Genomic DNA, 27,180 nt, shown 5'->3' on the forward strand with positions numbered 1-27,180 from the left:
ACCTACAGGAGGGTAGCTCTCCAGGAACAGGGTTAGAGAGACCTGATGTAGACCTACAGGAGGGTAGCTCTCTAGGAACAGGGTTAGAGAGCCCTGATGTAAACCTACAGGAGGGTAGCTCTCTAGGAACAGGGTTAGAGAGCCCTGATGTAAACCTACAGGAGGGTATCTCTCTAGGAACAGGGTTAGAGAGACCTGATGTAAACCTACAGGAGGGTAGCTCTCTAGGAACAGGGTTAGAAAGACCTGATGTAAACCTACAGGAGGGTAGCTCTTTAGGAACAGGGTTAGAAAGACCTGATGTAAACCTACAGGAGGGTAGCGCTCTAGGAACAGGGTTAGAGAGCCCTGATGTAAACCTACAGGAGGGTAGCTCTCTAGGAACAGGGTTAGAGAGCCCTGATGTAAACCTACAGGAGGGTAGCTCTCTCTAGGAACAGGGTTAGAGAGCCCTGGTGTAAACCTACAGGAGGGTAGCTCTCTCTAGGAACAGGGTTAGAGAGCCCTGATGTAAACCTACAGGAGGGTAGCTCTCTAGGAACAGGGTTAGAGAGACCTGATGTAAACCTACAGGAGGGTAGCTCTCTAGGAACAGGGTTAGAGAGACCTGATGTAAACCTACAGGAGGGTAGCTCTCTCTAGGAACAGGGTTAGAGAGCCCTGATGTAAACCTACAGGAGGGTAGCTCTCTAAGAACAGGGTTAGAGAGACCTGATGTAAACCTACAGGAGGGTAGCTCTCTAGGAACAGGGTTAGAGAGCCCTGATGTAAACCTACAGGAGGGTATCTCTCTAGGAACAGGGTTAGAGAGCCCTGATGTAAACCTACAGGAGGGTTGCTCTCTAGGAACAGGGTTAGAGAGCCCTGATGTAAACCTACAGGAGGGTAGGTCTCTAGGAACAGGGTTAGAAAGACCTGATGTAAACCTACAGGAGGGTAGCGCTCTAGGAACAGGGTTAGAGAGCCCTGATGTAAACCTACAGGAGGGTATCTCTCTAGGAACAGGGTTAGAGAGCCCTGATGTAAACCTACAGGAGGGTAGCTCTCTCTAGGAACAGGGTTAGAGAGACCTGATGTAAACCTACAGGAGGGTAGCTCTCTCTAGGAACAGGTTTAGAGAGCCCTGATGTAAACCTACAGGAGGGTATCTCTCTAGGAACAGGGTTAGAGAGCCCTGATGTAAACCTACAGGAGGGTAGCTCTCTCTAGGAACAGGGTTAGAGAGCTCTCTTCTAAGTTAATGAACTAGTGCACCTTTCTTCTGTCCTGTGGAACTATACTGTATCTCTCTCAGCAAACTAACGCCCTTCATTTCCACTCTCTCTCTACATGTGGAACAGTGGAGGCTGCTGAGGGGAGGAACAGAGTGAATGGAAACACATAGAAACCATGGAAACCATGTGTCAAATACATCAAATACTTATGTCATGCAATAAAATGCAAATTAATTACTTAAAAATCTGTATTTTTCTGTATTTTTGGGGGGATTCCGTCTCTCACAGTTTAAGTGTACCTATCATAAAAATTACAGACCTCTACATGCTTTGTTAGTAGGAAAACCTGCAAAATCGGCAGTGTGTCAAATACTTGTTCTCCCCACTGTATACATATATACGTAGAAGAATAAGGTTACACTGCCATCTACTGGTAGTCACGGGAAGTGCAATCTAAAATGTTTAGCTGTGTCTTTTAGATCCCACCACTAGGGGGTGGTATTTTCCTTCATACTGAAAACAACACTTATCCAGCAATGAAGAAACCCATAAGGAATAAGATGAACTTGCACCTAGAGTGGATCTCATTTATCCCCCCTCACATCCTCCCACCTCGTCTCCTTCTCAGAGCACATTGGATCAGAAGATTCATTGACTGGTTCCTCCCCTCAGAGTGGGATCTCCTCCTCCAAGGCATTTTGAGAAGGATCTCCTCCTCCAAGGCATTTTGAGAAGGAGGCAATGAGAGATGATGCAAGGAATTGAGGAGAGAGAATTGAGAGACAGCCAAGGAGAACACGCCCGTTGATGCTGATATATGGTCATGGTTTTGTATTTTATCCCCTCGTGGTTTCAGTAAAGGTAAACTGATCCTAGATCTGTGTCTGTGGGTAACAGAGACACCTCCATGTTTTCTCATTAGCACAACACAGCATAGTGCACTACTTTTGACCAAGGCTCAGAGGGCCCTGGTCTAAAGTAGTACACTATGTAGGGATTAGGGTGCCATAGTGCTCTGGTCTATAGTAGTACACTATATAGGGAATAGGGTGCCATAGGACTCTGGTCTAAAGTAGTACACTATATAGGGAATAGGGTGCCTGATAAGGGAATTTACAAGTTTAAGGTAATGACTAAAATGTTTCACCCTGAAAACTGTGTGACGTGTTAAGTTACTGATTGTCATTTATTGAGTAGTATTATTGACGTTGAGTTAACGTTGAATAACAGAAGGGAACATTTAACATTTCTAAGTGTTTCTCAAAGTAGGTTAGAGAAATATTGACGGTTAGGATGGAACATGTCTGTGAGGGTTTGTAGGAAACAAGTTGATCTCTGAAGAAAGAGGCGAGACTGAGCTCCGAGAAGGGAAGTAAGCCAGGCGCTGCGAAACCACAGAGGTTTCCTGTTCTGAGCTAGACTTGTCCGTTGCAGACATGAAGATAGAGGAACCTGGTTAGACAGAAGGAGCTTTCAAAGTAGAACATAGTGACAGAGTTAGAGAAGAGGAGGGGCATTTACAAAGTGGATGTTATCTTCTTACGGCTGAAATCCCGTTAACGGAACGGGGCTCTGGATAAGAGCGTCTGCTAAATGACTTAAATGTAAATGTAAATGTAACGGAATCGATTTGACAACAGCCAGTGAAAGTGCAGGGCGCCAAATTCAAACTACAGAAAACTCATAATTACAATTCCTCAAACATGCAAGTATTATACTCCATTTTAAAGATAAACTTGTTGTTAATCCCACCACAGTGTCCGATTTCAAAAAGGCTTTATGACGAAAGCACACCATCTGATTATGTTAGGTCAGCGTCTAGTCACAGAAAAACACAGCCATTTTCCAGCCAAAGAGAGGAGTCACAAAAAGCAGATACAGAGATAAAATGAATCACTAACCTTTGATGATATTCATCAGATGGCACTCATAGGACTTCATGTTACACAATACATGTATGTTTTGTTCGATAAAGTTCATATTTATATCCAAAAATCTCAGTTTACATTGACGCATTATGTTCAGTAATGTTTTGCTTCCAAAACATCCAGTGATTTTACAGAGAGCCACATCAATTTACAGAAATACTCATCATAAACGTTGATGAAAGATACAAGTGTTATGCATAGAATTAAAGATATACTTCTCCTTAACCGGGGACGAGAGATATATGTTATCTAAGGATAAGTGTATGGTTTGAAGGACGTCTAGACGTAGACAAATTCAAGTCTATGATTAAATAGCAGTGCATGTAAACTGTACCTAAGTGGAGGAAGAAGTATGGTTTTGAAGGACGCCTAGATGTAGATAAACTAGAAACTATGATAAAGTAGATACATAAGATGATAGAGGGAAACAGCAGGTCGAGGGTCAGGGTGTGGCTGTCTGAAGCCCGGAAAAGAAGGCAAGAAGGCAAGTGTAAAGAAAGAAGAAGAATGTGATAGAGACAGAGAGAACAAGAGAGAGAGTGAGAGCAGAGAGAGAGAGATATGGAGATGAGACAGAAAAAGGGTAAGACTCCCCCATTCCCCTGAGCCCAGAAAGTCTAGCAGTGGAAGGAATTGTCCATAAAAAACTGGAGTAGAAGGGTTCAGGAGGGATATGGAAGGACTGACCGAAAGTTTCAAGCTAAACACGGGATACCGGAGATGTTGATAAAGGAGTGGCAGATGTGGGATTTATTAAAGGAGATTTACCTGTAACTGTTACTCCTAAATAATTGTATTGACCTTATTGAAGGCAGTATTTATTGAAACCAGAAGTAATAGCAGGGATTATACCTAAATTTAATTAAATAATGGATAATGATGTTATGTTTTTTTTTTAAACTTGTCCGTGTTTTTAGTCCGAAAGGCCCTTAGTGGGATAGAGAATGGTGCTGGACTTATAAGGAGTAAATATAGGTATTATTTTAAGAGTTTCTTGCGTCCCGGATTCTAGTACTCTCCTAAATTTGGTAAAATTAGATAGTAGATATTTCTCTGTGATTGATTTCACTTTATAAGTTTATACTGTATTATAGTCACTTGAATAAAGTTTACATACTGTTTTACACACTTTATATGTTTATACTGTATTCAAGTATCTTTAATAATGTTTACATTGTATTCAAGTCATTTTAATAATGTTTACATATTGTTTTAAGAGATTTTTATGAAGGGCTTCAAGTCAAATATTAGCTTGACTGTGTCTTTAATGTATCCACCCCCTGAGGCAAACAGAGGGCGTAGTCATAAAGCCTCATATCTAAAGCACACACTTTCACTTTCACTTCCTCTCATTCTCTTTCAGTGAACAGTGAACAAGACACAGTCAGCTCCAGAATGGCTACATCTTCCTCTGACTTGTCCGACCACCTCTGCTGCGCTATCTGTACAGAGATCTTCACTGATCCTGTGTCTCTCAGCTGCCAGCACACCTTCTGTAAGAGATGTCTTGAACAGAGCCTCCTACGCCGCTGCCCTGAGTGTAGAGCTCCGATCACGGAGAGAAACTTCCAGATAAACAGACTGGTGAGGAACATGGCGGACCAGCTGAGACTGGAGCAGGGTAGACCAGAGAACACAAGAGGACAAAGACCTACAGGAGATAGAGGAGATGAGTGTCCTGAGCACGGAGAAGCTATGAAGCTGTTCTGTGTGACAGACAGGAAGTTGATCTGTCTGGTCTGTAAGGAAGGGAGAGACCATAGAGGACACACATTCAAACCTGTGAGAGAGGCACAGGAGGATCTGATGACAGAAGTGGTCTCAGCATTAGCTATACTGAAGGAAGACTTGAACATAGCGCAACATACAAGAGAACGTCAACAAAGAAGCATCTTTAAGACAGTTGAGAAATCCAGCCAAGTCAAGGAAAAAATCAGGACCCAGTTTGAGGAAGAAATCAACAAGCTGAAGCAGAGAGAAGAGCAGGCGATGAGAGAGATAGACAGGAGGGATGGTCTTGTCAATATCAAAATGGAGAAACGTCTGACTAAAATAAAGAGACACGAGACTGATGTGAAAAAGAGAGAGACCTCTCTTCAGTTTGGACTGTACTTCACTAACCCCAGGAAGTTCCTTCGGTGGTGGACAGAGAAGGGTCGTGCTACGTGTCATACAAGGCAGGTTTGTCCAGACGTCTACAAAGCACCCAGGGTGGAAAAACCAACGCAATCTGAGGGCTGTGAAGATCCTGACACCCGTGTGCATTTTGTTATTGGCAGGAGGGAATCAAGAAAAGCCTTGAATGGAAATATCCCAAAATCTCTGTTTACTTTGGCGCCATGTTCAGAAATGCCTCCAAAATATCCGGAGAAATTGCAGAGAACCACATCAAATAACAGAAATACTCATCATAAACTTTGATGAAAGATACATGTTTAACATAGAATTATAGATACACTTGTTGTTAATGCAACCGCTATGTCAGATTAAAAAAAAAAATTAAATAAACCTGATAACTTTTTTGAACGTATCACTAACTTTTTCTGTAACATAAAATTAGGATTCACTCACAATCACATTTGTATGTGAAGTCTCTTAACTTCTTTGATATAAGGGGCAGCATTTTCACTTTTGGATGAATTGCGTGCCCATAGTGAACTGCCTCCTACTCTGTCCCAGATGCTAATATATGCATATTATTATTACTATTGGATAGAAAACACTCTGACGTTTCTAAAACTGTTTGAATGAGGCTGCTCTCTGTGTTCCCTACAACACAGGGTCTGGCTAGAGTGAGGACTGGTGTTGGGGAAGGCTGCTCTCTGTGTTCCCTACAACACAGGGTCTGGCTAGAGTGAGGACTGGTGTTGGGGAAGGCTGCTCTCTGTGTTCCCTACAACACAGGGTCTGGCTAGAGTGAGGACTGGTGTTGGGGAAGGCTGCTCTCTGTGTTCCCTACAACACAGGGTCTGGCTAGAGTGAGGACTGGTGTTGGGGAAGGCTGCTCTCTGTGTTCCCTACAACACAGGGTCTGGCTAGAGTGAGGACTGGTGTTGGGGAAGGCTGCTCTCTGTGTTCCCTACAACACAGGGTCTGGCTAGAGTGAGGACTGGTGTTGGGGAAGGCTGCTCTCTGTGTTCCCTACAACACAGGGTCTGGCTAGAGTGAGGACTGGTGTTGGGGAAGGCTGCTCTCTGTGTTCCCTACAACACAGGGTCTGGCTAGAGTGAGGACTGGTGTTGGGGAAGGTTGCTCTCTGTGTTCCCTACCACACAGGGTCTGGCTAGAGTGAGGACTGGTGTTGGGGAAGACTGCTCTCTGTGTTCCTGTATCTACCACACAGGGTCTGGCTAGAGTGAGGACTGGTGTTGGGGAAGACTGCTCTCTGTGTTCCTGTATCTACCACACAGGGTCTGGCTAGAGTGAGGACTGGTGTTGGGGAAGACTGCTCTCTGTGTACCTGTATCTACCACACAGGGTCTGGCTAGAGTGAGGACTGGTGTTGGGGAAGACTGCTCTCTGTGTTCCCTACAACACAGGGTCTGGCTAGAGTGAGGACTGGTGTTGGGGAAGGTTGCTCTCTGTGTTCCCTACCACACAGGGTCTGGCTAGAGTGAGGACTGGTGTTGGGGAAGACTGCTCTCTGTGTACCTGTATCTACCACACAGGGTCTGGCTAGAGTGAGGACTGGTGTTGGGGAAGACTGCTCTCTGTGTTCCTGTATCTACCACACAGGGTCTGGCTAGAGTGAGGACTGGTGTTGGGGAAGGTTGCTCTCTGTGTACCTGTATCTACCATACAGGGTCTGGCTAGAGTGAGGACTGGTGTTGGGGAAGGCTGCTCTCTGTGTACCTGTATCTACCACACAGGGTCTGGCTAGAGTGAGGACTGGTGTTGGGGAAGGCTGCTCTCTGTGTTCCCGTATCTACCACACAGGGTCTGGCTAGAGTGAGGACTGGTGTTGGGGAATACTGCTCTCTGTGTTTCTGTTTCTACCACACAGGGTCTGGCTAGAGTGAGGACTGGTGTTGGGGAAGGCTGCTCTCTGTGTTCCTGTATCTACCACACAGGGTCTGGCTAGAGTGAGGACTGGTGTTGGGGAATACTGCTCTCTGTGTTTCTGTTTCTACCACACAGGGTCTGGCTAGAGTGAGGACTGGTGTTGGGGAAGGCTGCTCTCTGTGTTCCCTACAACACAGGGTCTGGCTAGAGTGAGGACTGGTGTTGGGGAAGGTTGCTCTCTGTGTTCCCTACCACACAGGGTCTGGCTAGAGTGAGGACTGGTGTTGGGGAAGGTTGCTCTCTGTGTACCTGTATCTACCACACAGGGTCTGGCTAGAGTGAGGACTGGTGTTGGGGAAGGTTGCTCTCTGTGTACCTGTATCTACCACACAGGGTCTGGCTAGAGTGAGGACTGGTGTTGGGGAAGGTTGCTCTCTGTGTTCCCGTATCTACCACACAGGGTCTGGCTAGAGTGAGGACTGGTGTTGGGGAAGGCTGCTCTCTGTGTTCCCTACAACACAGGGTCTGGCTAGAGTGAGGACTGGTGTTGGGGAAGGCTGCTCTCTGTGTGTATACTGTACATTCTGAAAGTATTCAGACCCCTTGACTTATTCCACATTTTGTTACGTTACAGACTTATTCTAAAATGTATTACTTTTTTTCCTTATTCATCATCACACAATACCCAATAATGACAAAGCGAAAACAGGTTTTTAGAAATGTTTGCAAATGTATAAAACCTTAAAAACATAAATATCTTATTTACATAAGTATTCAGACCCTTTGTTGTGAGATTTGAAATTGAGCTCAGGTGCATCCTGTTTCCATTGATCATCCTTCATGTTTCTACAACTTCATTGTTGTACACTTGAGTTAAATTCAATTGATTGGACATGATTTGGAAAGGCACACACTTGACAGGTGACAGTTGACAGTTGACAGGTCCCACAGTTGACAGTGCATGTCACAGAAAAAACTAAGCCATGAAGTTGAAGGAATTGTCCGTAGAGCTCCGAGACAGGATTGTGTCGAGGCGCAGATTTCTGCAGCATTGAAGGTCCCCAAGAACACAGTGGCCTCCATCATTCTTAAATGGAAGAAGTTTGGAACCACCAAGACTCTTCCTAGAGCTGGCCGCCCCGGCCAAACTGAGCAATCAGGGGAGAAGGGCCTTGGTCAGGGAGGTGACCAAGAACCCGATGGTCACTCTGACAAAGCTCCAGAGGTCCTCTGTGTAGATGGGAGATGCTTCCAGAAGGACAGCCGTCTCTGCAGCACTCCATCAATTAGGCCTTTATGGTAAAGTGGGAACAAAAACAACTATATACACGGGAACACACACAACTATACACACACACACACAACTATACACACACACACACACACACACACACACACACACACACACACACACACACACACACACACACACACACACACACACACACACACACACACACTGCAGTAGATGCCACCATCCCGTTGAAGTGCACTACTTTTTACCAGGGCCCATAAGGCTCTATAAAGGGAATAGTTTTATTTGGGACAGAGTCCTGTCTGATCAGGGGGTCTAACGTACATTATGCTCAAGTCTGGTTAGAGCTAGAGCTGAAGTCTGGCTTAAATTCTGGATGGAGCTAAAGCTCAAGTCTGGTTAGAGCTAGAGCTCAAGCATGGCTTAAATTCTGGATGGAGCTAAAGCTCAAGTCTGGCTGGAGCTAGAGCTCAAGTCTGGCTTAAAGTCTGGCTGGGGCTAGAGCACAAGTCTGGCTGGGGCTAGAGCTCAAGTCTGGCTTAAAGTCTGGATGGAGCTTGAGCTCAAGTCTGGTTAGAGCTAGTGCTCAATTCTGGCTTAAAGTCTGGCTGGGGCTAGAGCTCAAGTCTGGCTTAAAGTCTGGATGGAGCTAGAGCTCAAGTCTGGTTAGAGCTAGTGCTCAATTCTGGCTTAATGTCTGGCTGGGGCTAGAGCTCAAGTCTGGCTTAATGTCTGGCTGGAGCTAGAGCTCAAGTCTGGATTAAAGTCTGGCTGGAGCTAGAGCTCAAGTCTGGCTAAAGCTCCAGCTCAAGTTTGGCTTAAAGTCTGGCTAGAGTTCAAGTCTGGCTTAAAGTCTGGCTAGAGTTCAAGTCTGGCTTAAAGTCTGGCTAGAGTTCAAGTCTGGCTTAAAGTCTGGCTAGAGTTCAAGTCTGGCTTAAAGTCTGGCTAGAGTTCAAGTCTGGCTTAAAGTCTGGCTAGAGTTCAAGTCTGGCTTAAAGTCTGGCTAGAGCTCAAGTCTGAATAGAGCTGTTCTTAATTGTTCAGAGATGATCCAGTTGTCAGATTCCTAATGGTTGTTATGAGGGTGAATTGTCATGTATTCATCTACATATAGATATGGTTCTAACAATACTGAATACTTCCATATTTGTATAATTATTTGATTGTTAACAAGGGGCTTTAATGTAATTCATAATTTACAAGGATCAATGTATCCCGTAGAACAGAACATAAGCGATTCCAACAACAAAACACTTTATCATTGTGAATCTCCTGAGAACTAAATCAGACATCATTTTTTGATGTACTTGATTTTCCCTATATTTCAGAAGATACAAAATTGGATCTGGAAAAGGAATTGGAGATGGAGTTGAAATATCCAATGTTATTTTAAACAGGAAGGGCATTAAAGAGGTCCGGAAGGACTCCCAATAGATAGAAGATATTTAAGGAGAAACTTCTAGATCCACTGTTGGATATGTATGCTGTATCCTTTCAGCCAGGTTGTTTCCCTTCCTCTTTAAGGAGTACTTTAATCACTCTTATTCTGAAGCATAATAAATCCAACAACAAAATGTGAACGTTAAAGACAGATCTCTTCTGAACTCCCATGTCCAACACACAAAGACTAAAATGGCTTTGTGATAAAACGTCAAGGTTTTCCCAATGTGAGGAGAAATACTGAACATAGAGCTTGAATGAAGGATCGCCTGATACTGTCATACTCTCACATGTGTGAAGGGTCCCCTGATACTGTCATACTCTCACATGTGTGAAGGGTACCCTGATACTGCCATAGTCTCACATGTGTGAAGGGTCCCCTTAACACTGTCATACTCTCACACAATGTTCCCTCATATTTGTTTCATGTGAGCTGACCAAGTCATTTGGTGTCACTCTAAAGCGGAAAGGTGGAATAAATGAGTCAGGAGTAGGTTTTCTTAGTTGAACAAAGTTCTCTATTGAGGGATTTCTTTCAACTCAAACACTCCATCACAATCAATGAGAATCTCCCAAGGAAAACATATATCTTCTTTTCAAAAACAAAACAAAACACCAGACGATTATCTTTAAACTATAACATAAATCCCGGATTTGTCACCGTCTTAATGGTTCGTTCGTGGATAGCTCCCCTCTCGTGGATAGCTCCCCTCTCGTGGATAGCTCCCCTCTCGTGGATAGCTCCCCTCTCGTGGATAGCTCCCCTCTCGTGGATAGCTCCCCTCTCGTGGATAGCTCCCCTCTCGTGGATAGCTCCCCTCTCGTGGATAGCTCCCCTCTCGTGGATAGCTCCCCTCTCGTGGTGGCCATCCCCCAGAGGTGGTTTGTCTTCTTCCTCTTTTCGTCTTCCTCCTTTGGAGGAACAAACACTCCTTTCTTTCTCCCCCCCTCCTCCCCTTGCTGCCAGTTCCCTCCTCTCTCTTGCAGGGGAAAGAGAATAGCTCATTAGTACAATCAGCTGTGCTTATTTGCTTCTGATCACATTGACTTACATGCCTGGCTGGGTTACTATCCGTGAGCCCAGCCTGCCCTCTGGTGGTCCTTCCACATTCATCACTGAGCAAACTTCAGGTCTGCTGAGCACGTGCCACTTCCAGCAGGCATGTACTGTGAACTCTGAGGCTGTACCCACATAAAGATAGTTTTAGTAGGGGCAAAGTACGCTACCATGGCTATTTGATCATAATGTAGGGCCTACCAGAGTGGCCAACCATCAAAAACAATGGAGAAAATGCATCCCATAACATTTTAACATGGAAATAGCTGTTATATCATCCAGCCAACAGTAGCAGCCAGTGTGTGGTGTTCAATGAGGGCTACATTCCATGAGACTTTTGAAAAGCACATGAACCTGTTAATCCACTTGTCCTTCAGACAAGGAGACGACTGAATATGTTGTTGTGTTGTTTGATGCATGAAACCACTTTACAAAATAAAATGTATTATTTTTCCCTTACCAATATTACAGAGAATCAGACAAATTATACTACCCTCTGCCTATTGGCTACTTAGCTTATTCAAGCCTCTCTCAAAATACAACGCTGTCCCTTTAAGACAGAACAAAAGCTCTCCACATGAGTCACTTTTCAAAGGTTTCTAGAAATGTACATGTGTTGTGCTCTTGTAGGAAGTAATCAGTCCCCCATTGCTGACTACAAATTATAGAAACTGGGCTAATAACACACTAACTAGCAATCACTCCCCCTATTGCTGACTACTGTCGTGGAAATTCAATACTGAGAGAGACTTGGTCATTTTGCACTGTACATTTTGCACTGTACACAGCGTTGTACGAGATCTTCAGTTTCTTGACAATTTCTTGCTTGGAACGTTCTTCATTTCTCAGAACGAGTATAGACTGACGAGTTTCAGAAGATAGCTCTTGTTTCTGGCCATTTTGAGCCTGTAATCAAACCCACAAATGCTGATGCTCCAGATACTCAAGTAGTCTAAAGAAGGCCAGTTTTTCAGCTTCTTTTGAACGGTAGTGTGTGTTTCTCATGCACCACTAATCACAGAATGGAATGTGGCTGTTGGTTTTTATCACCAAGATATTAATCAATTGTCAGCTCAAACTATCTCTAGTAAAACCATACGCTCAGATTAGCTGCAGGTTGCTAGAGTGGACACCATGAAACACAGCATTAGCAGGACAGAAATATCTTACTGTTGTTAATTAAATATCCAAAATTCAGGTGAATATGTAATTTTTCTATCAAACTACAAATGATATATAACTGGGCTAATAACTCACTGACTAGCAAAGGATATGAACAAAACGTGCTCATGGCTATTAGCAGCTCTCGCTTTTATCTCAAAACAAGAGCATCTACTCACTACCGCTCATGCTGTAAACACAGTCCAGTTCAAAGTAAATGGTACAGATCCATATATGGTAATGGTCTATTTGCATATAGGGCTACTGCAGCTCTGTACTGGCCTGAGTTGTGCCTGTCAATGCAATAGAATCCTACTTCGATGCATTCTGCCTGCAACAAAATTTCTTGCATAGTTAGTTTTGTTTCGGTATGTTGCATTGAAAGTGGCTAACATTTCTTTGATTCAATCACAGTTGCCACAGTAAAGGGAAACGTTGATGGTGTTAACAGGGAAACCTCTAAAACAGTGGTCACCAACCTTTTCTGAATCAAGATCACTTTCTGAGTCAAAATGCAAGCTGAGATCTACCGCTCAGATGTGTTTTAAACATGACTTAAAAAACATAAGCCTATGCAACATTAACCAATTGAAAAAAATTATTTAGCAATGAAGTTTGTACAATAGGCTATAGGCCCAATACATTATCACTGTATATTGGCTATGCTTGAGTTGCCCTGCAACATTTCTTTCTCATGTGCGAAGGGTCCCCTGATACTGCCATATTCTCACATAATGTTCCCTCAGATTTGTTTCATCAATAAGCATATTTCAGGTCTGAAACGTGCTGAGCACGTGCCACTTCCAGCGTGCATGTACTGTGAACTCTGAGGCTGTACACACTTTAAGTTAGTTTTAGTAGGGGCAAAGTAGACTACCGTGAATATTTGACCATTAAGTAGGCCAACCAGAGTGATCTACCATCAAAAACAATGAGGAAAATGCATCCCATAACATTTTAACATGGAAATAGCTGTTCTATAATCCAGCCTACAGTAGCAGCCAGTGTGTGGTGTTCAATGAGGGCTACATTCCATGAGACTTTTGAAAAGCACATGAACCTGTTAATCCACTTGTCCTTCAGACAAGGAGGTGGCAGAACATGTTGTTGTGTTGTTTGATGCATGAAACCACTTTACAAAATAAAATGTATTATTATTCCCTTACCAATATTACAGAGAATCAGACAAATTATATTACCCTCTGCCTATTGGCTACTTAGCTTATTCAAGCCTCTCTCAAAATACAACGCTGTCCCTTTAAGACAGAACAAAAGCTCTCCACATGAGTCACTTTTCAAAGGTTTCTAGAAATGTACATGTGTTGTGCTCTTGTAGGAAGTAATCAGTCCCCCATTGCTGACTACAAATTATAGAAACTGGGCTAATAACACACTAACTAGCAATCACTCCCCCTATTGCTGACTACTGTCGTGGAAATTCAATACTGAGAGAGACTTGGTCATTTTGCACTGTTCTATGAAGAGAGTAGTACACAGCGTTGTACGAGATCTTCAGTTTCTTGGCAATTTCTTGCTTGGAATGGCCTTCATTTCTCAGAACAAGAATAGACTGACGAGTTTCAGAAGATAGCTCTTGTTTCTGGCCATTTTGAGCCTGTAATCAAACCCACAAATGCTGATGCTCCAGATACTCAAGTAGTCTAAAGAAGGCCAGTTGTATTTGCTTCTTTTGTTGTTAATTAAATATCCAAAATTCAGGTGAATATGTAATTTTTCTATCACACTACAAATTATATATAACTGGGCTAATAACTCACTAACTAGCAAAGGATATGAACAAAACGTGTATTGTCACGCCCTGGCCTTAGTATTCTTTGTTTTCTTTATTATTTTAGTTAGGTCAGGATGTGACATGGGAAATGTTTGTGTTTGTCGGTTTTTGGGTGGTTATATGGTAAAGGGGGTGTTGGGTGTAGTGTATGGGTTTGTGTTGAGTGAATGTGTCTAGCTGTGTCTATGGTTGAGTGTAGGTTCTAGGAAAGTCTATGGTTGCCTGAATTGGGTCTCAATTAGAGACAGCTAGTTATTGTTGTCTCTGATTGGGAGCCATATTTAAGGCAACCATAGGCTTTAGCTGTTTGTGGGGAATTGTCTATGTCTATGTTGCATGTTTTTGCACTTAGTCATTTATAGGTTCACGTTCGTCTGTTTTGTTTGTTTGTTGTTTTGTTTTTCCCTTCTTTAAATAAAAGAGAAGATGTACTTTCCACGTGCTGCGCCTTGGTCCTCTCTCAGTCCCTTTGACGATTGTGACAGAATTCCCCACCAATGCGGGATCAAGCAGCGTGAAAAGCGCAACAGGAGCAGCCGCAAGGAGGAATGGAAATGGGAGCGTAATCTGGACTACACTACGTGGGAGGAGATCGACAGGTGGGCGATCGACCCAGGGAGCCCGCCTGGGATTCTCTGGTGCAGTGCGAGGAGGGATACCGGCGAATGGAGGCAGCGCGACGACACGGTAGGAAGCCTGTGAGTCAGCCCAAAACATTTCTCAGGGGGGAGGCTTAGAGGTAGTGGGCCGAGGGCAGGTAGGAGACCTGCGCCCACTTCCCAGGCTAACCGTGGAGAGCGGGAGTACGGGCGGACACCGTGTTACTCAGTAGAGCGCACGGTGTCTCCTGTACGTGTTCATAGCCCGGTGCGGGTTATTCTACCTCCCCGCACTGGTAGGGCTAGATTGGGCATTGAGCCAGGTGTCATGAAGCCGGCTCAACGCGTCTGGTCTCCAGTGCGTCTCCTCGGGCCGGCATACATGGCACCAGCCTTATGCATGGTGTCCCCGGTTCGCCTACATAGCCCGGTGCGGGTTATTCCACCTCCCCGCACGGGTATGGCGATGGGGAGCATTCAACCAGGTAAGGTTGGGCAGGCTCGGTGCTCAAGGGAACCAGTATGCCTGCATGGTCCGGTATTTCCGGCGCCACCTCCCCGCCCCAGTCCAGTTCCACCAGTGCCTACACCACGCACCAGGCTTCCAGTGTGTCTCCAGAGCCCTGTTCCTCCTCCACGTACTCGTCCAATGGTGCGTGTCTCCAGCCCGGTACCACCAATTCCGGCGCCACGCACCAAGCCTCCTGTGCGTCTCCAGAGTCCTGTGCATCCTGTTGCTGCTCCCCGCACTAGCCCTGAGATGCGTGTCCCCAGCCCGGTACCACCAGTTCCGGCACCACGCACAAGGCCTAATGTGCGTCTCCAGGGTCTAGTATGCCCTGTTCCTTCTCCCCGCACTAGCCTGCAGGTGCGTGGCCCCAGCCCGGTAACACCAGTTCCGGCACCACGCACCAGGCCTACAGTGCGCCTCAGCCGGCCAGAGTCTGCCGTCTGCACAGCGGTGCCTGAACTGCCCGTCTGCCAAGCGCCATCTGAGCCACCCGTCTGCCAAGCGCCATCTGAGCCACCCTTCTACCCAGCGCCATCTGAGCCATCAGTCTGCCCAGTGCCATCTGAGCCATCAGTCTGCCCAGTGCCATCTGAGCCATCCGTCTACCCAGCGCCATCTGAGCCATCCGTCTACCCAGCGCCATCTGAGCCATCCGTCTACCCAGCGCCATCTGAGCCATCCGTCTGCCCCGAGCCATTAGAGCCGCCCGTCTGTCCCGAGCCGCTAGAGCCGTTCGTCAGTCAGGAGCCGCTAGAGCCATTCATCAGTCAGGAGCCGCTAGAGCCGCCAACCAGACAGGATCTGCCAGAGCCGCCAACCAGACAGGATCTGCCAGAGCCGCCAACCAGACAGGATCTGCCAGAGCCGCCAACCAGACAGGATCTGCCAGAGCCGCCAACCAGACATGAGCAGCCAGATCCGCCAGCCAGCCATGAGCAGCCAGATCCGTCAGCCAGCCATGAGCAGCCAGATCCGTCAGCCAGCCATGAGCAGCCAGATCCGTCAGCCAGCCATGAGCAGCCAGATCCGTCAGCCAGCCATGAGCAGCCAGATCCGTCAGCCAGCCATGAGCAGACAGATCCGTCAGCCAGCCATGAGCAGCCAGATCCGTCAGCCAGCCATGAGCAGCCAGATCCGTCAGCCAGCCATGCGCAGCCAGATCCGTCAGCCAGCCATGAGCAGCCAGATCCGCCAGCCAGCCATGAGCAGCCAGATCCGTCAGCCAGCCATGAGCAGCCAGATCCGTCAGCCAGCCATGAGCAGCCAGATCCGTCAGCCAGCCATGAGCAGCCAGATCCGTCAGCCAGCCATGAGCAGCCAGATCCGTCAGCCAGCCATGAGCAGCCAGATCCGTCAGCCAGCCATGAGCAGCCAGATCCGTCAGCCAGCCATGAGCAGCCAGATCCGTCAGCCAGCCATGCGCAGCCAGATCCGTCAGCCAGCCATGAGCAGCCAGATCCGTCAGCCAGCCATGAGCAGCCAGATCCGTCAGCCAGCCATGAGCAGCCATATCCGTCAGCCAGCCAGGAGCAGCCAGATCCGTCAGTCAGCCATGAGCAGCCAGATCCGTCAGCCAGCCAGGAGCAGCCAGATCCGTCAGCTAGCCATGAGCAGCCAGATCCGTCAGTCAGCCATGAGCAGCCAGATCTGTCAGCCAACCATGAGCCGTCCAGGCAGGATCCGCCAGAGTCATCCAGCCAGGATCCGTCTCTCAGTCCGGAGCTGCCGCCCCTTCGTCCGGAGCTGCCGCCCCTTCGTCCGGAGCTGCCGCCCCTTCGTCCGGAGCTGCCGCCCCTTCGTCCGGAGCTGCCGCCCCTTCGTCCGGAGCTGCCGCCCCTTCGTCCGGAGCTGCCGCCCCTTCGTCCGGTGCTGCCCCTTCGTCCGGTGCTGCCCCTTTGTCCGGTGCTGCCCCTTAATCCAGTGGGGTTAAGGTGGAGGGTGGCCATTTGGAGGAGGCTACGGAGGCGGGTAGTGACTGTGGTGGGGTGGGGACCACGACCAGTGCCGGAGCCGCCGCCGTGGAAGGAAGCCCACCCAGACCCTTCCCTAGACTTTTTGCTGGTGCGCCCGGAGTTCGCACCTTAAGGGGGGGTTATGTCACGCCCTGGCCTTAGTATTCTTTGTTTTCTTTATTATTTTAGTTAGGTCAGGGTGTGACATGGGGAATGTTTGTGTTTTGTCGGTTTTTGGGTGGTTATATGGTAAAGGGGGTGTTGGGTGTAGTGTATGGGTTTGTGTTGAGTGAATGTGTCTAGCTGTGTCTATGGTTGAGTGTAGGTTCTAGGAAAGTCTATGGTTGCCTGAATTGGGTCTCAATTAGAGACAACTGGTTATTGTTGTCTCTGATTGGGAGCCATATTTAAGGCAACCATAGGCTTTAGCTGTTTGTGGGGAATTGTCTATGTCTGTGTCTATGTTGCATGTTTTTGCACTTAGTCATTTATAGCTTCACATTCGTCTGTTTTGTTTGTTGTTTTGTTTTTCCCTTCTTTAAATAAAAGAGAAGATGTACTTTCCACGCGCTGCGCCTTGGTCCTCTCTCAGTCCCTTTGACGATCGTGACAAGTTTTATATACCAACCCCACTGCAGAAGTTTCACAGCCTTTTAACCTTTTTTGGGTCAATGGTGTCCGGCAGAGACAATGGTGTCCGGCAGAGACAATGGTGTCCGGCAGAGACAATGGTGTCCGGCAGAGACAAAGGTGTCCGGCAGAGACAAAGTCCAGTACTCTTTATTTTACTGCAGCTGTGCCATTGAAGTTAAGGGCCAACCCCTCAATTTGTGGAATTAAAGCATCAGATTTTGAGCATCAAGTTGCTCTGTGTCGATGATACCGTCTTCGTCTAACAGATCTAAACATTTCAATCTCTTCCGTCTCCAATTTGATTAATACACTTTGGTCCGTTTTCTGAGTTTAAAAATAATGAAACCAAATCTTTCATCCTTTTCCTCAACAAGCCAGAGAGACTGAACCCAGTTGTTTAGCATCCATTTGTGAATACAGAACAAAGATTCAAATATCTTGATATTAATAATCACACCAGAAATGAGCTCCATGAGTTCAACAAACTATGAAACCATGGTAACAGAATCCATCAACAGATGGACATCATTACAGCCTAAATCGATTACTGGTATAATAAATATCATTAAGATTAATATTCTGACCTAATGTCTTTTATCTATTTCAATCAATTCCTCTCACTCCATCACCTTTAACTTCTTTGGGCTGCAAGCCCGAAGCCGGGCACAATATGACAACAGCCACTTCAAGTGCAGGGCGCGAAATTCAAAATATATTTTTCACACATTAACAAGTCCAATACAGCATATGAAAGATAAACATCTTGTGAATACAGCAAACATGTCCGATTTTTTAAAATGTTTTACAGCGAAAACACCACATATATTTATGTTAGCTTACCACCAAATACAAAAAAGGACAGACATTTTTCACAGCACAGGTAGCATGCACAAAGCCAACCTAACTAACCAAGAACCAACCAAACTAACCAAGAAACACCTTCATCAGATGACAGTCTTATTAACATGTTATACAATAAATCTATGTTTTGTTCGAAAAATGTGCATATTTGAGGTATAAATCAGTTTTACATTGCAGCTACCATCACAGCTACCGTCACAAATAGGACCGAAGCAGCCAGAGTAATTACAGACACCAACGTCAAATAGCTAAATACTCATCATAAAACATTCCTGAAAAATACATGGTGTACAGCAAAAGAAAGACAGGCATCTTGTGATTCCACCCAATATTTCCGATTTCTTAAGTGTTTTACAGCGAAAACACAATATAGCATTATATTAGCTTACCACAATAGCCAGAAACACAAGCCATTCCCCAGCAGCAAAAGACTAACCTTGATAAGCTTCATCAGATGACAGTCCTATAACATCAGGTTATACATACACTTATGTTTTGTTCGAAAATGTGCATATTTAGAGCTGAAATCAGTGGTAATACATTGTGCTAACGTAGCATCTTTTTCCCACAACGTCCGGATATTTTTCTGACACTTTTTCTGACACACATATTCTGACCAAATAACTATTCATAAACATAACTAAAAAATACATGTTGTATAGGAAATGATAGATACACTAGTTCTTAATGCAATCGCCGTGTTAGAATTCTAAAAATAACTTCATTACGATATGCAGTTTACGTTATGGCGAGAGCGTGCCCAAAACCTGGCCGCAAACTACTAGTTCACATGTACGACAGATATATGAAATTACATCATAAAATGGGTCCTACTTTTGCTGATCTTCCATCAGAATGTTGTACAAGGGGTCCTTTGTCCAGAACAATCGTTGTTTGGATTTAGAATGTCCTCTTCTCCAGTCAATTAGCATGGAAAGCTAGCAAAGTGGCGCGAAGCTCTCCTTCCTGAACATACGCAGACAAAGCAACACGCCTAACGTCACGAAAAAAATTCAATAATCTAATAAACTAACTAATCTAATAAACTATATTGAAAAAACATACTTTACGATGATATTGTCACATTTATCAAATAAAATTTAAGCCGGAGATATTAGTCGTCTATAACGACAGCTTATCATAAGGCAAATCCAGGTCCCTTTACGCGCTGTCCAGAAAACAGGAAACTGGTGACACGTCATGCAAAGAGCTTTTATTCGACCCCAGATCAAGTTATACACTTCATTTCTTCTCTCACTGCCTGTCGACATCTAGTGGAAGACGTATGAAGTGCATGTATTCTAATAAATATCAAGGACCTTTATAGGCAGGGCCTAGAACAGAGCATCGATTTCAGATTTTCCACTTCCTGTCAGGAAGTTTGCTGCAAAATGAGTTCTGTTTTACTCACAGATATAATTCAAACGGTTTTAGAAACTATAGAGTGTTTTCTATCCAATAGTAATAATAATATGCATATTGTACGATCAAGAATTGAGTACGAGGCCGTTTGAAATGGGCACCTTTTATCCGGCTACTCAATACTGCCCCTGCAGCCCAAACAGGTTAATTTAGAATATACTCTAATATTGTATCTGGAGCAACAGAAAACCAAGACTTAAACTTACTTTTCTTTACAACTTCCATACCTACAGTGGTATTACTGGGCTGCCCAACTGAGGGCTGAATGAGGGCTGCACTACTGAGGGCTGAATGAGGGCTGCATGAGGGCTGAATGAGGGCTGAATGAGGGCTGAATGAGGGCTGAATGAGGGCTGCACTACTGGGGGCTGAATGAGGGCTGCACTACTGAGGGCTGAATGAGGGCTGAATGAGGGCTGCAATACAGAGGGCTGAATGAGGGCTGCACTACTGAGGGGTGAATGATGGCTGAATGAGGGCTGAATGAGGGCTGAATGAGGGCTGCACTACTGGTGGCTGAATGAGGGCTGCACTACTGGTGGCTGAATGAGGGCTGCACTACTGGTGGCTGAATGAGGGCTGCACTACTGGAGGCTGAATGAGGGCTGTACTACTGGGGGCTGAATGAGGGCTGAATGAGGGCTGAATGAGGGCTGAATGAGGGCTGAATGAGGGCTCTACTACAGAGGGCTGAATGAGGGCTGCACTACTGGTGGATGAATGAGGGCTACACTACTGGGGGCTGAATGAGGGCTACACTACTGGTGGCTGAATGAGGGCTGAATGAGGGCTGCAATACTGGGGGCTGAATGAGGGCTGAATGAGGGCTGAATGAGGGCTGCACTACTGGGGGCTGAATGAGGGCTGCACTACTGGGGGCTGAATGAGGGCTGAATGAGGGCTGCACTACTGGGGGCTGAATGAGGGCTGCACTACTGGGGGCTGAATGAGGGCTGAATGAGGGCTGCACTACTGGGGGCTGAATGAGGGCTGCACTACTGGTGGCTGAATGAGGGCTGTACTACTGGGGGCTGAATGAGGGCTGCACTACTGAGGGCTGAATGAGGGCTGAATGAGGGCTGCAATACAGAGGGCTGAATGAGGGCTGCACTACTGAGGGGTGAATGATGGCTGAATGAGGGCTGAATGAGGGCTGAATGAGGGCTGCACTACTGGTGGCTGAATGAGGGCTGCACTACTGGTGGCTGAATGAGGGCTGCACTACTGGTGGCTGAATGAGGGCTGAATGAGGGCTGCATGAGGGCTGAATGAGGGCTGAATGAGGGCTGAATGAGGGCTGAATGAGGGCTGAATGAGGGCTGAATGAGGGCTGAATGAGGGCTGAATGAGGGCTGCACTACTGGGGGCTGAATGAGGGCTGCACTACTGAGGGCTGAATGAGGGCTGAATGAGTGCTGCAATACAGAGGGCTGAATGAGGGCTGCACTACTGAGGGGTGAATGATGGCTGAATGAGGGCTGAATGAGGGCTGAATGAGGGCTGCACTACTGGTGACTGAATGAGGGCTGCACTACTGGTGGCTGAATGAGGGCTGCACTACTGGTGGCTGAATGAGGGCTGCACTACTGGAGGCTGAATGAGGGCTGTACTACTGGGGGCTGAATGAGGGCTGAATGAGGGCTGAATGAGGGCTGAATGAGGGCTGAATGAGGGCTCTACTACAGAGGGCTGAATGAGGGCTGCACTACTGGTGGATGAATGAGGGCTACACTACTGGGGGCTGAATGAGGGCTACACTACTGGTGGCTGAATGAGGGCTGAATGAGGGCTGCAATACTGGGGGCTGAATGAGGGCTGAATGAGGGCTGAATGAGGGCTGCACTACTGGGGGCTGAATGAGGGCTGCACTACTGGGGGCTGAATGAGGGCTGAATGAGGGCTGCACTACTGGGGGCTGAATGAGGGCTGCACTACTGGGGGCTGAATGAGGGCTGAATGAGGGCTGCACTACTGGGGGCTGAATGAGGGCTGCACTACTGGTGGCTGAATGAGGGCTGTACTACTGGGGGCTGAATGAGGGCTGCACTACTGAGGGCTGAATGAGGGCTGAATGAGGGCTGCAATACAGAGGGCTGAATGAGGGCTGCACTACTGAGGGGTGAATGATGGCTGAATGAGGGCTGAATGAGGGCTGAATGAGGGCTGCACTACTGGTGGCTGAATGAGGGCTGCACTACTGGTGGCTGAATGAGGGCTGCACTACTGGTGGCTGAATGAGGGCTGAATGAGGGCTGCATGAGGGCTGAATGAGGGCTGAATGAGGGCTGAATGAGGGCTGAATGAGGGCTGAATGAGGGCTGAATGAGGGCTCTACTACTGAGGGCTGAATGAGGGCTGCACTACTGGTGGATGAATGAGGGCTACACTACTGGGGCCTGAATGAGGGCTACACTACTGGGGGCTGAATGAGGGCTGAATGAGGGCTGAATGAGGGCTGAATGAGGGCTGCACTACTGGGGGCTGAATGAGGGCTGCACTACTGGGGGCTGAATGAGGGCTGAATGAGGGCTGCACTACTGGGGGCTGAATGAGGGCTGCACTACTGGTGGCTGAATGAGGGCTGTACTACTGGGGGCTGAATGAGGGCTGCACTACTGGAGGCTGAATGAGGGCTGAATGAGGGCTGAATGAGGGCTGAATGAGGGCTGCACTACTGGGGGCTGAATGAGGGCTGCACTACTGGTGGCTGAATGAGGGCTGCACTACAGAGGGCTGAATGAGGGCTGAATGAGGGCTGAATGAGGGCTGAATGAGGGCTGAATGAGGGCTGAATGAGGGCTGCACTACTGGTGGGCTGCAGTGTTTTGGTTCTCCAAGGAACCGTTCATACCGCCTGTGGACTGAAATGTTGTCCACGAAAGGCTTAACTTTGGATGGAAGTTTGTATTCTGATCCATTTAAGAAACTCAAGAAGAACACTACTAAACCTTTTGTTAAAGCATCCTACCTATATGGCACAAAGTACAGCAATATCTGTCTGAATCCCCGTATTATCCAGCTTTACAATAATTTGGGGCAATGACAATTTCACAGCTGGTAAAAATGACTTGGGGTTTAAACAATGGACAAGTTAAAGACATTTTCAAGTCTTGCCATTGGTCTGTCTTGCAATTATCAACAACCAACTTGACAGAGCTTGAAGAATTTTAAAAATAACAATTTGCTAATATTGTACAATCCAGGTGTGCAAAGGGGGAGGCTTGCAAGCCGAGGAACACCATCCCAACCGTGAAGCACGGAGAAAAACTCACAGCTGTTGTAACGGCTGTCTTTCGGTGAGTTAGTAGACCAAGGCGCAGCGGGTGATGAATACATAATGTTCATTGCAAGACGAAGAACAGACACGAAATACACTTGACTAATTTACAAAATAACAAAACGAACTAGACAGACCTAAACTACGAACTTACATGAAACGAGGAACACATGAACAGGAACGACCGAACGAACGAGACGAGACAGTACCGTGTGGTGCAAATAACACAGACACAGCGACAATCACCCACAAACAAACAGTGAGAACAACCTACCTTAATATGACTCTCAATTAGAGGAAAACGCAAAACACCTGCCTCTAATTAAGAGCCATACCAGGCAACCCAAAACCAACATAGAAACGGAAAACATAGACTGCCCACCCAAAACTCACGCCCTGACCATCACACACATACAACACAACAGAAAACAGGTCAGGAACGTGACAGAACCCCCCCCTCAAGGTGCGAACTCCGGGCGCACCCCTAAAACTCAAGGGGAGGGTCTGGGTGGGCATCTGTCCGCGGTGGCGGCTCCGGCGGTGGACGAGGACACCACTCCACCACTGTCTTTGTCCCCCTCCTTAGCGTCCTTTGAGTGGCGACCCTCGCCCCCAACCATGGTCCAGGAACCTTTACTAAGGCCCCTCCTACATAGAGGAGACAGCTCAGGACAGAGAGGTAGCTCCGGACAGAGGGACAGCTTAGGACAGAGGGACAACTCTGTACTAATGGCAACTCCGGACTGGGTGGCAGCTCCGGACTGAGTGGCAGCTCATGACTGAGTGGCAGCTCATGACTGTAGGGAAGCTCATGACTGTAGGGCAGCTCATGACTGTAGGGCAGCTCATGACTGTTGGGTAGCTCATGACTGGAGGGCAGCTCATGACTGGAGGGCAGCTCATGACTGGAGGGCAGCTCATGACTGGAGTGCAGCTCATGACTGGAGGGCAGCTCATGACTGGAGGGCAGCTCATGACTGTCTGGCGGCTCTGGCAGCTCCTGACTGGCTGGCGGCTCTGGCGGCTCCTGACTGGCTGGCGGCTCTGGCGGCTCCTGACTGGCTGGCGGCTCTGGCGGCTCCTGACTGGCTGGAGGCTCTGGCGGCTCCTGACTGGCTGGCGGCTCTGGCGGCTCCTGACTGGCTGGCGGCTCTGGCGGCTCCTGACTGGCTGGCGGCTCTGGCGGCTCCTGACTGACGGACGGCTCTAGCGGCTCCTGACTGACGGACGGCTCTAGCGGCTCCTGACTGACGGACGGCTCTAATGGCTCGGGACAGACGGGCGGCTCTAATGGCTCGTGGCAGACGGATGGCTCAGAATGCGCTGGGCAGACGGATGGCTCAGACTGCGCTGGGCAGACGGATGGCTCAGACGGCGCTGGGCAGACAGATGGCTCAGACGGCGCTGGGCAGACAGATGGCTCAGACGGCGCTGGGCAGACAGATGGCTCAGACGGCGCTGGGCAGACAGATGGCTCAGACGGCGCTGGGCAGACAGATGGCTCAGACGGCGCTGGGCAGACAGGCAGTGCAGAAGGCGTTGGGCAGACGGCCGACTCTGCCCTGCTGAGGCGCACAGTAGGCCTGGTGCGTGGTGCCGGAACTGGAGGTACCGGGATGACGGCACGCACTTCAAGGCTAGTGCGGGGAGCAGGGACAGGGCACACTGACCTCTCGAAGCGCACTATAGGCCTGGTGCGTGGTACCGGAACTGGAGGTACCGGGCTGAGGGCACGCACCTCAGGGCGAGTGCGGGGAGAAGGAACAGTGCGTACAGGGCTCTGGAGACGCACAGATGGCTTAGTGCGTGGTGCCGGAACTGGAGGTACTGGGCTGGAGACACGCACCATAGGGAGAGTGCGTGGAGGAGGAACAGGGCTCTTAAAACGCACTGGAAGCCTGGTGCGTGGTGTAGGCACTGGTGGTACTGGGCTGGGGCGAGGAGGTAGCGCCGGAAATACCGGACCGTGTAGGCGTACTGGCTCCCTTGAGCACTGAGCCTGCCCAACCTTACCTGGTTGCATGCTCCCCGTAGCCCGTCCAGTGCGGGGAGGTGGAATAACCCGCACTGGGCTGTGTTGGCGAACCGGGGACACCATGCGTAAGGCTGGTGCCATGTAAGCCGGCCCAAGTGGTACTGGTGGCCAGATATGTAGGGCCGGCTTCATGACATTTGGCTCAATGGCTCATTTGGCTCAATGCCCAATCTAGCCCTACCAGTGCGGGGAGGTGGAATAACCCGCACTGGGCTATGCACCCGTACAGGAGACACCGTGCGCTCTACTGCGTAACATGGTGTCTGCCCGTACTCCCGCTCTCCACGGTTAGCCTGGGAAGTGGGCGCAGGTCTCCTACCTGCCCTCGGCCCACTACCTCTTAGCCTCCCCCCCCAAGAAATTTTTGGGTAGTACTTGCGGGCTTCCAGCCTTGCTTCCGTGCTGCCTCCTCATAACGTCGCCTCTCCGCTTTAGATGCCTCCAGCTCCGCCTTGGAACGGCGACACTCCTCTGGCTCTGCCCAGGGTCCTTTACCGTCCAGGATCTCTTCCCATGTCCAATCCTCCTTCTCCCACTGCTGCTGTCGTTGCTGTCCGTTAACCCGCTGCTTGATCTGGGTTTGGTGGGTGATTCTGTAACGGCTGTCTTTCGGTGAGTTAGTAGATCAAGGCGCAGCGGGTGATGAATACATAATGTTTATTGCAAGACGAAGAACAGACACGAAATACACTTGACTAATTTACAAAATAACAAAACGAACTAGACAGACCAAAACTACGAACTTACATGAAACGAGGAACACATGAACAGGAACGACCGAGACGAGACAGTACCGTGTGGTGCAAATAACACAGACACAGCGACAATCACCCACAAACAAACAGTGAGAACAACCTACCTTAATATGACTCTCAATTAGAGGAAAACGCAAAACACCTGCCTCTAATTAAGAGCCATACCAGGCAACCCAAAACCAACATAGAAACGGAAAACATAGACTGCCCACCCAAAACTCACGCCCTGACCATCACACACATACAACACAACAGAAAACAGGTCAGGAACGTGACAGCTGTAATCGCTGCCAAATATGATGTTAACGAGTTGACTCAGGGGTGTGAATACTAATGTAAATTAGCGTTTCTGTATTTAATTTTCAATACATTTGCTATTACTATAGAACACTGCTCTGATCACACACACGTCAACTTGCGGGTTTTCCAAGAACAAAACAAAAACTTACTACAACACAGATATTGACAATGCTAAATCTGTAAATCTGTCATCATGAACTAGTGTTATTCACCTGGTAAGTAATAAAACAAAGCCAAAGTAACTCGGGTCAGTAATCGAGACCATCTGTCTGAATGGAATGGTGTCGATGTCATCAATGGATTGGGACATCCAGAGTTATAGCGTCCTCAACAGTAAAAGGAGATGACTAGCCCTCTGGCTTCAGGAGAGGACCCAGTCCTCTGGCATCAGGAGAGGACTCAGTCCTCTGGCTTCAGGAGAGGACCCAACCCTCTGGCTTCAGGAGAGGACCCAGCACTCTGGCTTAAGGAGAGGACCCAGCCCTCTGGCTTCAGGAGAGGACCCAGCCCTCTGGCATCAGGAGAGGACCCAGCCCTCTGGCTTCAGGAGATGACCGAGCACTCTGACTTCAGGAGATGACCGAGCACTCTGACTTCAGGAGAGGACCCAGCCCTCTGGCTTCAGGAGAGGACCCAGCCCTCTGGCTTCAGGAGAGGACCCAGCCCTCTGGCTTCAGGAGAGGACCCAGCCCTCTGGCTTCAGGAGAGGACCCAGCCCTCTGGCTTCAGGAGATGACCGAGCACTCTGACTTCAGGAGAGGACCCAGCCCTCTGGCTTCAGGAGAGGACCCAGCCCTCTGGCTTCAGGAGAGGACCCAGCCCTCTAGCTTCAGGAGAGGACCCAGCACTCTGACTTCAGGAGAGGACCCAGCCCGTTGGCTTCAGGAGAGGACCCAGCCCTCTGGCTTCAGGAGAGGACCCAGTCCTCTGGCTTCAGGAGAGGGCACAGCCCTCTGGTTTTAGGTTGGCAATACATTCACAGTACA

At 48.0% G+C, this 27,180-nt stretch overlaps 1 protein-coding gene across 1 annotated transcript; it reads left to right on the plus strand.

Annotated features, from left to right (window-relative positions):
• The first annotated feature begins 4,502 nt into the window (after positions 1 to 4,502).
• Positions 4,503 to 5,668, plus strand: LOC129858947 (nuclear factor 7, brain-like). Its single transcript, XM_055928197.1, has one exon. It carries the CDS (start codon positions 4,538 to 4,540, stop codon positions 5,561 to 5,563), a length of 1,026 nt encoding a protein of 341 aa, XP_055784172.1. The 5' UTR covers positions 4,503 to 4,537; the 3' UTR covers positions 5,564 to 5,668.
• Positions 5,669 to 27,180: the final 21,512 nt, after the last annotated feature.

Source organism: Salvelinus fontinalis, chromosome 7 (genome assembly GCF_029448725.1).
Source record: "Salvelinus fontinalis isolate EN_2023a chromosome 7, ASM2944872v1, whole genome shotgun sequence".
Classification (NCBI taxonomy): domain Eukaryota; kingdom Metazoa; phylum Chordata; class Actinopteri; order Salmoniformes; family Salmonidae; genus Salvelinus; species Salvelinus fontinalis.